We start from the raw sequence: 11,950 nt of genomic DNA on the forward strand, positions 1-11,950 counted from the left end.
TGGCATCTGGCTTATTTTCCTTAGCACGATATTTCCAGGTTCATCTATGTCACAGCACATATCAGAATTCTGTACCAACTGTAAGTTATTATCCAGATACCATAATTGAGATTGTCATGGAAAGGTCAGATGTTTTCAGTTTTGCTTCTCATGTAAACAGCCATAAAACTAACTGAAAGTTACAATCAGAACAACTTATACAAAACCTGGAAGTATGAAGAATTCTCCTACAACTGAAAGAATCTGTAAGTGAATAATAAATGGTTTTCAAGATAATTTCCACTTTAAAATCAATATTGAGGTTTCCAATGGCCAAAATGAAACTGGTGGGACATATTTATAGGCTCCTCACTAGTCCATTAGTCCAGGAAGAGCTAAATAAGAACTTACCATTTCTCAAGGGGAAGGGGCCACGGTTGTCTTTACTAGAAACCAAGGCCAACATGTCACCATGCTGTGGACCAATGAGAGGAGAGGACTTTTCATAAAACCAACTTGTGAGAGTGTTTTTATGAAGACATAGTCTGTCTCTAAGGACATTATTTTGCTTTATACCTGAGAATTCAATGGAATTTAGAGGTAGCAGAAATCACTTATTAAGAATCGAGCTTCCAACTGCAGTAATGCCTCTAGTCATAAAAGGGAACATGATTTTCAGGGGAACATAATCTGAGAGATTAATAAGGAATCCTCCTTTTTGATACTATCAGGTAGAAAACAAGTATAAAGAAGAGTTTTAGGGTTGTGGACAGGAACTCCTTTTATTACAATGAAAATTGCAGGAAAAGCATTCAGTAAGAAAGATTCGGTGTAAGGTAACAGGAAAATTGTGTTGGTAACATCAAGGAGAATGTAAACATTGTACTGTCAGACTAATGCTTTCCATGGGTGAAAACTGCAACTGTCAGGTTAGATAAACATCTATTCGAAGACCTTGAGGAACCACTGAGACATTTCTGAGGCAGAAGGCTAAGAAAAATGCATATAATTGTCAAGGGTGGCAGGGCAGCATTGCTCTCAAAGTCCTGTCTGACAGGGCAGAGGTTCTTCCTCACTGCTCCAATCTGCTTCCCGACAGCTCCAGGGTTTCCTCAGGAAGCCGCCCTCCACCTTCATCCACCTCAGGCGTGTCCTGCAGAGCCCTCTGGAGAACCAGCTTCAGGTTCTGCCTATTTTGACGCTGCCTAAAGGAGCCCACGAAGAAGTAAATGATGGGGTTGGCACTGCTGTTAAGAGAGGACAGGAAAATGGAAACTAGATGAACATGACAAAATAAGACTTTCAAATCCAGGTGGATCCTGGAAAACAGGGCCCACTGAATGCCAAAGGGCAGGCCACAGAGGAGGAAGAACAGCACTGTGAGCAGGATGGTCACGTACAGCCTGGTCAGCGGCATCTTCCGGGATCCACAGAGGACCCTGACCAGCAGGACCAGGCTGGACCCACAGAGAACCACACATAAAAAAATCAGCCACGCGATTGTAATGAAATCTGACGTTTCACACCAAAGAGAATCAGCACCACTAAACAGGAAGTCACAGAACATCCACTCCAGGATGCTCCGCAGCAGGGACAGGGCCCAGAGCAGGACACACACGACCGCTGACAGGTGTGTGGGGCGGCGGCAGCGGTACCAGATGGGCCACAGGACGGACAGGCAGCGCTCGGTGCTGATGGCGCTCAGCATGCTCAGGCCTATAAAGTAGGGAAAGGTCATCACAGGATTGAGAATTTTGGAGATGGGATGGCGGATATTGATGAGGCGTAACGGCGAACGTATAATGTGGCCGCTGAGGAAGAGGAAGTCTGCCGCGGCCAGGTTGAGGATGTAGATTGAGAAGGCGGTCCTGCGCATGCGGAAGCCCAGGAGCCAGAGCACAACCGCATTTCCTGTCAGCCCGACAAGGGAAACGATGCATGTCAGCACCGTGAGGCTCAAGGTCTGCTTGTAGCAAGGAGTCTCCTCACGTCCATTGATTGGTGTCAGTTTTGTACCCAAGACTGGGATGGTTGAATCCATGCTCAGAAACCCTTGTCTGGTGTCCCTGGGAACACAAACCAGATGTGATCACCAGCTGTACGATTTCTGATTCTCCCCACCACCCTGCCATGTGGGATTTACTGTCCTCATTTAAAGAGGAGAGATCAGAGACTCGCAGAGAATAAGTCACCTATCAAAAGGTTTGAAATCCAGTTCTTACTGACTCTGAAGCCTGACCTCTCTCTACTGCCATACAAGTTCTGTGCTGACATGGGAATAACATTAGGATCAAAACACCCACACTCATCTGGCCAGGGCTGTGGACCTGATCATTACTGTATCCTAGGCCTGACATTTTCTCTCAGGTGGAGGAATTCAGATACACAAAGAGGTGGTTGTGACACTCTCATGACCAGGACTGGTCATCCACGGACAGGAAAGAAGATCATGCATTATGAACCAGAGGAAAATGGGATCTTTGCTAGGATAAGTATGAAAATGGCTGGACCTGGTGGGTGAGAAATAACTCAGTGTGTCAGTCATTGCAGAGAGGACCACATTTTACATTTTATACTCCCAGTGCCTATTCCATAAGCAGCACACTGTGCTCTTCATAAACGTTCATTCAATGAAGGAATGCATGCATGAGAGCCTAATGGTAATGGTAGATTTGGATGAAATGGAAAATAAAAATGAAAGCACAATGTAAGGCATTAGAACACACATGTATAATTAGATGAAGAAAATTTCATTCATCAGAATTCTATTTGTGGACAGCTCTGTGTTGAGAAGAATTATTGATGAGTGCCCAAAACCTGAAAATGACCAGTGATGTGCCTTTAAAATAAGGACTCAGTGTGTTTTTGCCGAATGCCTAGAAGCATTTTGTACACAATGTTTTGGTAGGGTGTGGGTCTGAGCTGAATTGCTCAGCAATAGAGCAGAGGTAAGAGTAAGTAAGGGTGAGGTCTGAGTGCCACTGAAGCAGGTAATTGAAGTGTGGGAATATCTGTGGGGCACTACTAAGTGTTCTGCTGGGTATACACCATGTAAACCTATTTCATTTTCTCTTTTGGGAGATCTTTGGTAGCGTTTCTTTGTTGATGCAAACATTTGTATGAGAGGAGTCCATGAGTGGAAATAGGAGAAGTGTAGGGCTTGGGTTGTAAAGAGAAATATTCACGCAAATTTCAACTGGAGAATGAGGATTAGGTCTAATTTGGGAGAATAACAGCAGCTGATTGACAGTTTATTAGGTATTGCCTCTTTTAATCATCTGAAGAGCCTAGGAGGTAAAAATTAATATTATTCCTGTATTGTAGATAATGAAATTAGAGTATAAAGAGAGGGTATTATTTGTCCCGGGGGTTATATATTATATAGTATGAATGTGAGCTCAGCAGGGCTGACTCATGATCCATTTTTTCACCAGCCCTTTGGACCCAGCACCACTATGTGTCAATTATACATGTTAGAGGGGGTAAAGTAGAGGAGTGATTCTCAAGTTAAATCCAAGTTGGCAGTCAAAATTGTGGGCTGAAAAAAAAATTAACCTAAACAAACTCCAGATAGAGAATGAGAAGCAAATGAAATAGGGAAAAAAATAGAGGCGAGTGAGTGCCATTTAGGAACAAATTCAGGAGTTCTTTTTTGCATATCAGAGGCCACATTTGCTCTGGAATCCCAAGAATGCACATGGGCAGGAGCTCTCCAGGTGGAAAGAAGGCGCACCCTCCTCTGGGAGTATAGAGGAACATCAGGAGTGAGTGCATCCATCATGAGTTCTCTTAGGGAGACAAGCTGCCACAGGTCTGATTGGCCCAAAAAGGAAATGGGAGGAAAAGGAGAACCTCTGTTATCCACACTCAGAGCACTAAACTGTTCGTCCATCTATAGTTATGGTATGATATGTTTGTCTTCCTCATGAAACCCGAAGATCCGTAAGGAGTAAGTCATGCCTGTCTCTTTCACTGTGGTATCACCAACATTTAGCATGTTGTTTAACATGCTATAATGTTCTTTAAAGACCATCTATGGTATTATCCTCATATAACATAAGATGAAGCCAAGGCCTAGAGAATTAAAGGGTTTTCCTGGTTCACAACACGAAGAGCAGGTCCAATACCAGCCCCTGGTCCCTGGAGCCCTGCATGAGACTCCAGTTCTGTTCTCTGCCCCATCATTTATTATTTCTGAGGAGTTCCTGAAAAATCTTGATGTGAGCACAGAATCAGAGACAGTCAGGGGCTGAAGAGACTGCTGGTTGCCCCAAAGTTTCCTTTTTTGGTCACATAACAATTCTGAGAATGTACAAGCAGCACACCTACATCCCAGTTTTCCTTGATGCTGGATGACATCCCATGACCAGGTGCTGTTAAGTGGAAGAATCACAAAAGTGATAGAAGCAAGTTCCGGCTCATGGGATTAATAGAAGGAGCAAAGCCTCTCCTTCCCCGCGTCCTTTTTCCATAAGACTGGAATGTTAATGTCGCTGGGAACCATGTAGGATCACAAGGATGAGGGCAACTCTCTAGAAACTGGGGAGCAGCAATTTTTGGAATTCTGATATATGATGCTTTGGAGCTTCTAGTTCAGATCTCGAAGAGTGTCATTTTTGTGTATTTACAGGGGATTCTTTCCAGAACCCCAGCACAGACAAAATCTGAAGATGCTTGATTTCCTTATATGTGGTATTTGTATATACTCTATGCACTTTCTCCCAGATACATTAAATCATTTATGGTTATTTAGAATAACTGACAAAATGCTAATGCTAGGTAAATTCTTGTTATATTGTAGTTTTTCAGAAATAATGACAAAGAAATACAAGTTTGTACCTGTTCAGTACATACACAACTCCGCCACACCTTTATTTTTGGAAAAGTTTCCTCCTGTGGTTTGTTAAATCTGTAGATTCAGAACCTAGTGACCCAGAGGCACAACTATACTTTCTTGTTTAAGGTATTTCTACTTCATGTCTTTATTAGATCAGCCAAACTTATATTCTAAACAAAATAAATATGTTCTCTTTTTAAAATTACATTTTATTTTCTATGCATTTTTAACAAATGCAAATATTTCTGCATAAAAGTGACCGTAGAGAAAGACATGCCAAACGTTAAAGTAGTCTGATAGAGCTGAAATAAGACAGGGATCAATCAGATAGAGAAAGCCCCAGGAATCAGGAGGATACAAGAAGGTGAGAGGGATAGTCTCATTTGCCATGAGGATTTGCTTTCCATTCTTCTTTATCCTGTTTGACAACCAAAGACAGTGGCTTCTATGTACCACATCAGTGGGATTCTTTTTATTTCTGGTTTCTGGTGGAATTGAGACACTGGGAGACACCAGCAGGAGACTGGAAGACAGCAGGAGAGCACCTTGGGATTTCCATCTCCTGGCTCTCTGTCTGTGTATTAGTTCATTCTCACATTGCTAAAAAGGAATACCTGAGACTGGGAAATTTATGAAGAAAATGGGTTTAACTGGCTAATAGCTCTACAGACTGTACAAGAAGCATAGCAGCTTCTGCTTCTGGGGAGGCCTCAAGAAGCTTCCAATCCTGGTGAAAGGCAAAGGGGGAGCAAGGCATCTCACATGGTGAGAGCAGGAGCAAGAGAGAGGGAGGAGGTGCTACACACTTTTAAACAACTAGATTTCATGAGAACTCATCAGTATCACAACAACAATACCAAAAGGGGATGGTGTTAAAACATTCATGCAAAACCATTCCCATGATCTAATAATCATCTCCCACAAGGCTCTTCCTCCAACAATGGAAATTACAATCAACATGAGATTTTGGTGGGAACACAGATCCAAACTATATCGCCTGTGTGGCTGTGTGTTGGCCACACAGGGCTTCTCCACTTGCCTGCTCATGCTCTCCCACCCTTATGGCTACAGCTATGGCTATGGTGACAATAGTAACTGCTCCTTCCTTGTCCCTTTCAGCCTAGGGGAGGAAGTAGTGCTCCCCTATGTATTGCTGCTTAAGGTGCTGACCCTTAACTCTGTGCATCTTTGTAAATACTTTCCTCATGAAACACTCCTTAATTATTGGACCATCTATATCTTCCTCAGACCTTTCCAGATAGGCAAAGAAGAATAAATTTGAAAAGTAAGTGAAACAACAAAACTGGCTCTATAGCAGTTCAACTCTGGGAAGAAATGCCTGCATGTCCCCTTGCGCGTTAAACGTATGTAAGAGGCAGCAGTCTCTCCATGAGGGCAGATTGAGTGATTGGAATGAAGGAGGTGATATGGGGAGATAAATTAGAAGGGGGGACACCATTTAGAACTCACACAGTTTGGGTTGACAGCACTCAGTTTCCGAAAGGAAGCTTCATGTCTCTTGTCTTTTCCTAAAACAAGCTCATGACCCCCTGCATGTAGCACCAAGGTGGAAGCATAAGGACATGATCTTACAGCAAAAATCATAACTGACTATGGAAGAAGACAGTTCTTGGTACTTACCCTTATTGTTCCTTCTTTGTCCAGTGGTGAAGACCTGCCTTGTACTAAAGGTAGAGAGCCTTTCTGGGATTCAGTGACTTCAGAGGACTTTTCTGTGTTGCTTAATTCAGGAGATGTCTACAGGAGCTGAAATGAAAGCTGGTTAGCAATCCAGGCTTATGAAGATGCTGGACAGTCTTGTTATTTCCTGAAGGAGGACTATGGACAAATCAGAGGCCAGAGGTATTTGAGACACAAATCCTAACTGAGATGATTCTTGGCCTCTGTCCCATATCTAGTACATTTAAGCCTCTCCTATCACATCCCATCTTGTTCAACTTCCTGTAATTGCTGTCCTGATTTTAAAAATCAATTATGGGCCTAGGTATCACATTAAGCAATGTGAACTATCATTATGAGGCTTTATATCCAAATGAAAAAGTAGATCTTGGGCTCATTCAAGGCTGACAATGGCCTGACACCATTTTTTGATGTTTTCTTTATGATAGTGGTGATGTATTCATGTGTATACTTTCTTTGCAAATGCTAGAGAAGTGTATGCAAGGTGAAAATCTAGAGCCCTGTTGTCCAGAGGCTACCACTTGCTACACTTTTCATTCTTACTTCTTTTATTATTATCAACTCTGAACAGTGAGCTTTTTTAAGTTCTGTGAAATTAAATCATTTATTATTATTATTTTTATTTCAATGAGTTTTTGGGAAACAGGTGGTGTTTGCTTACGTGGATAAGTTCTTTAGTGGTAATTTCTGAGATTTTGGTGCACCCATCACCTGAGCAGTGTACACTGTACCCAATGTGTAGTCTTTTATCCCTCACCCCTCTTCCATCCTTCCCCGACAAGTCCCCAAAGTTCATTATATCATTCTATGCCTTTGTGTCCTCACAGCTTAGCCCCCACTTGTAAGTGAGAACATATGATGTTTGGTTTTCAATTCCTGAGTTACCCCACTTAGAATAAGGGTCTCCAATTCCATCTAGATTACTGTGAATGTCATCATTTTATTCCTTTTTATGGCTGAGTAGTATTCCATGGTATATAAATATATATTTATACATATTTAATGGGATTGCTGGATCAAATGGTTGATCTACTTTTAGTTCCTTAAGAAATTTCCACACTGTATTCCATAGTGGTTGTGCTAGTTTACATTCCCACCAGCAGTGTAAAAGTGTTCCTTTATCACCACAGACCCACCAACATCTATTATTTTTAGATTTTTAAATTATGACCATTCTTGCAGGAGTAAGGTGGTATCGCATTACAGTTTTGATTTACATTTCCCTGATCATTAGTGATGTTAAGCATTTTTTCCTGTTTGTTGGCCATTTGTATATCTTCTTTTGAGAATTGTCTGTTCATGTCCTTAGCCCACTCTTTCATGAGATTTTTTGCTTTCTTCTTGCTGATTTGAGTTCCTTGTAGATTCTGGATATTAGTCCTTTGTCAGACGCTTGGTTTGTGAAGATTTTCTCTCACTCAGTGGGTTGTCTGTTTGCTCTGCTGATGATTGTTTTTGCTGTGCAAAAGCTTTTTAGTTTGATTGAGTCCCATCTATTTATTTTTGTTTTTGTTGCATTTACTTTCGGGTTCTTGGCCATGAAGTCTTTGCCTAAGTGAATGTCTAGAAGCATTTTTCTGATGTTATCTTCTAGAATTTTTATGGTTTTAGGTCTTAGATTTAAATCTTTGATCCATCTTGTGTCAATTTTTGTATAAAGTGAGAGACAAGGATCCAGTTTCATTCTTCCACCTGTGGCTTGCCAATAATCTCAGCACCATTTGTTAACTAGGGTGTCTTTTCCCCACTTTATGTTTTTGTTTGCTTTGTCAAAAATCAGTTGGCTGTAATTATTTGGCTTTATTTCTGGATTCTCTCTTCTTTTCCATTGGTCTATGTGCCTAGTTTTATGTCAGTGCCATGATGTTTTGGTGATTATAGCCTTGTAGTATAGTTTGAAGATGGGTAATGTGATGCCTCCAGATTTGTTCTTTTTGCTAAGTTTTGCTTTGGCTATGCGAGTTTTTTTTTTTTTTTTTTTTTTTTGGTTGTTGTTCCATATGAATTTTAGAATTGTTTTTTTCTAGTTCTGTGAAGAATGATGATGACATTTTGGTGGGAATTGCATTGAACTTGTAGATTGCTTTTGGCAGTATGGTCATTTTCACAATATTGATTCTACCCATCCATGAGCATGGGATGGGTTTCCACTTGTTTGTGTCATCTATGATGTCAGCAGTGTTTTGTAGTTTTCCTTGTAGAGGTCCTTTACCTCCTTGGGTAAGAATATTCTTAAGTATTTTTTTACAGCTATTGTAAAAGCTTGTATTGATTTGATTCTCAGCTTGGTCACTGTTGATGTATAGCAGTGCTACTGATTTGTGTACATTGAGTTTGTATCCTGAAACTTTACTGAATTTATATATCAATTCTAGGAGCTTTCTGGATGAGTCTTTAGGGTTTTCTAGGTATACAATCATATCATCAGTGAACAGGGACAGTTTGACTTCCTCTTTATTGATTTGGGCGCCCTTGATTTCTTTCTCTTGTCTGATTGCTCTGGCTAAAACTTCCACTACTATGTTGAATAGAAGTGGTGAAAGTGGCATCCTTGTCTTGTTCCAGTTCTCAGGGACAATGTTTTCAACTTTTCCCCATTCAGTGTAATGTTTGCTGTGGGTCTGTCATAGATGGCTTTTATTACATTAAGGTATGTCCTTTCTATGTCGATTTTGCTGAAGGTTTTAATCATAAAGAAATGTTAGATTTTGTCAAATGCTTTTTCAGCATCTATTGAGATGATCATGTGATTTTTGTTTTTAATTCTGTTTATGTGATGTATCACATTTATTGACTTGTGTATGTTGACCTATCCTGCATCCCTGGTGTGAAACCCACTTGACAATGGTGGATTATCTTCTTGATATGCTGTTGGATTGGGTTAGCTAGTATTTTGTTGGGGATTTCTGCATGTATATTCATCAGTGGTACTGGTCTGTAGTTTTCTTTTTTGTATGTCCTTTCCTGGTTTTGGTATTAAGGTGACATTGGCTTCATACAATGCTTTATTGTATGGAATAAATAATGATCCCCTGAGGCAGGAGAATGGTGTGAACCCGGGAGGCGGAGCTTGCAGTGAGCCAAGACTGTGCCACTGCACTCCAGCCTGGGCGACAGAGCGAGACTCCATCTCAAAAAATAAATAAATACATTAATTAATTAATTAAAATAAAATAAATAAAAGAAATGAGCTGGGTGTGGTTGCTCGTGCCTGTAATCTTAACACTTTGGGAGGCTGAAGTGGGAGGATCACTTGAGATCAGGAGTTGGAGACCAGACTGAGCAACATAGGGAGACCCTCTGTCTCCAAAAAGGTAACTCTCTGCAAGCCTGGCTGCTGAAACTGCCTCTTGTAAACGGAGACCAGTTTTATCTAATGGCTGCTGAAACAACCTACTGTGACTCTAAGACTAATTTTACCTGCTGCCATCTCTCACCAATCCTAGCTTGCAAGCTCCCCCAAACCTTACTAAAACCAATAAAATTTCTTTCAAAACAATGTGTAACATTTCTCCTTTTTATAAAACCCCCAATCTTCTCTTTGTACTTCACATATATTGAAGACGCCTATCTGTCTCATCTGTGTGTATGCCCTGGATTGCAATTCTTACTTTCTAAATCAATTGCTTTAAATTTAGAGATTCATCTCTATGTTTTATTTGACTTTGACATAAGTATCACAGTAATTCTAGGCAAACATTGGACACCTTCATTATGTTTTCTAATATAGTTATGACTGAGTATTTAAAATATTCAAGTGGACATTTTATTTTAAATAATTTCATGTCTCCATTCCTGTTTGGACATTATATTGACATTTTTGAAATTTCATGTGGAAGTAGCTTATATCATCTATAAATTTAATTCCATTAACTCAAAGTGGATAGTTGTAAATCAATTCCGTCATAGGTAATTTGTTTAGTTTAATGTTTATGATTCTTATGGAGAAAAAAGTGTTTTTCATTTACCTTTGCATGGGTGCTTAAAATACACATTTCTATTTCAAGATGACACTGAAAAATTATTCTAATATAACAGCAGCAAAAATGTAATTCTGCAATTACAAAAGTGCCAAACTGAAATCCATAATTAAGGTTTTCTCATGTTTACAATTGTGGTTCTTTAATCAATACTAATACTATGCAGGTCTGTTGTAAGATTTCTAGATTTGGTTTAAACACACGCACACAATACCGTCAGTTGTGGGAGGCTTTGCAAGTTATATTTCATGCACTTTTTTGAAAGAGTTCTAAAAGAGCCAGCCAGTCCACAAGACAGACAGAAAAAAAGTTAAATTAACTGCAGTAAATTGGACTCTTTATTTTTATTTTTATTTTATTATTATTATACTTTAAGTTTTAGGGTACATGTGCACAACGTGCAGGTTTGTTACATATGTATACATGTGCCATGCTGGTGTGCTGCACCCATTCACTCATCATTTAACATTAGGTATATCTCCTAATGCTATCCCTCCCCCCTCCCCCCACCCCACAACAGTCCCTGGTGTGTGATGTTCCCCTTCCTGTATCCATGTGTTCTTATTGTTCAATTCCCACCTATGAGTGAGAACATGCGGTGTTTGGTTTTTTGTCCTTGTGATAGTTTGCTGAGAATGATGGTTTCCAGTTTCATCCATGTCCCTACAAAGGACATGAACTCATCATTTTTTATGGCTGCATAGTATTCCACGGTGTATATGTGCCGCATTTTCTTAATCCAGTCTATCGTTGTTGGACATTTAGGTTGGTTCCAAGTCTTTGCTATTGTGAATAGTGCCGCAATAAACATACGTGTGCATGTGTCTTTATAGCAGCATGATTTATAATCCTTTGGGTATATACCCAGTAATGGGATGGCTGGGTCAAATGGTATTTCCAGTTCTAGATCCCTGAAGAATCACCACACTGACTTCCACAATGGTTGAACTAGTTTACAGTCCCACCAACAGTGTAAAAGTGTTCCTATTTCTCCACATCCTCTCCAGCACCTGTTGTTTCCTGACTTTTTAATGATTGCCATTCTAACTGGTGTGAGATGGTATCTCATTGTGGTTTTGATTTGCATTTCTCTGATGGCCAGTGATGATGAGCATTTTTTCATGTGTTTTTTGGCTGCATAAATGTCTTCTTTTGAGAAGTGTCTGTTCATATCCTTTGCCCACTTTTTGATGGGGTTGTTTGCTTTTTTCTTGTAAATTTGTTTGAGTTCATTGTAGATTCTGGATATTAGCCCTTTGTCAGATGAGTAGATTGCAAAAATTTTCTCCCATTCTGTAGGTTGCCTGTTCACTCTGATGGTATTTTCTTTTGCTGTGCAGAAGCTCTTTAGTTTAATTAGATCCCATTTGTCAATTTTGGCTTTTGTTGCCATTACTTTTGGTGTTTTAGACGTGAAGTCCTTGCCCATGCCTATGTCCTGAATGGTATTGCC

General features: G+C 40.1%; 1 protein-coding gene across 1 annotated transcript; it reads right to left on the reverse strand.

The window, feature by feature from the left end:
* Positions 1-734: 734 nt before the first annotated feature.
* LOC100451252 (mas-related G-protein coupled receptor member X3) lies at positions 735-6,626 on the reverse strand. Its single transcript, XM_009246544.3, has 2 exons — positions 6,458-6,626; positions 735-2,045 (listed from the first exon to the last, which is right to left on the reverse strand). Exon 2 carries the CDS (start codon positions 2,018-2,020, stop codon positions 1,052-1,054), a length of 969 nt encoding a protein of 322 aa, XP_009244819.3. The 5' UTR covers positions 2,021-2,045; positions 6,458-6,626; the 3' UTR covers positions 735-1,051.
* Between the last annotated feature and the right edge of the window lie 5,324 nt (positions 6,627-11,950).

Source organism: Pongo abelii, chromosome 9 (genome assembly GCF_028885655.2).
Source record: "Pongo abelii isolate AG06213 chromosome 9, NHGRI_mPonAbe1-v2.0_pri, whole genome shotgun sequence".
NCBI classification, from domain to species: domain Eukaryota; kingdom Metazoa; phylum Chordata; class Mammalia; order Primates; family Hominidae; genus Pongo; species Pongo abelii.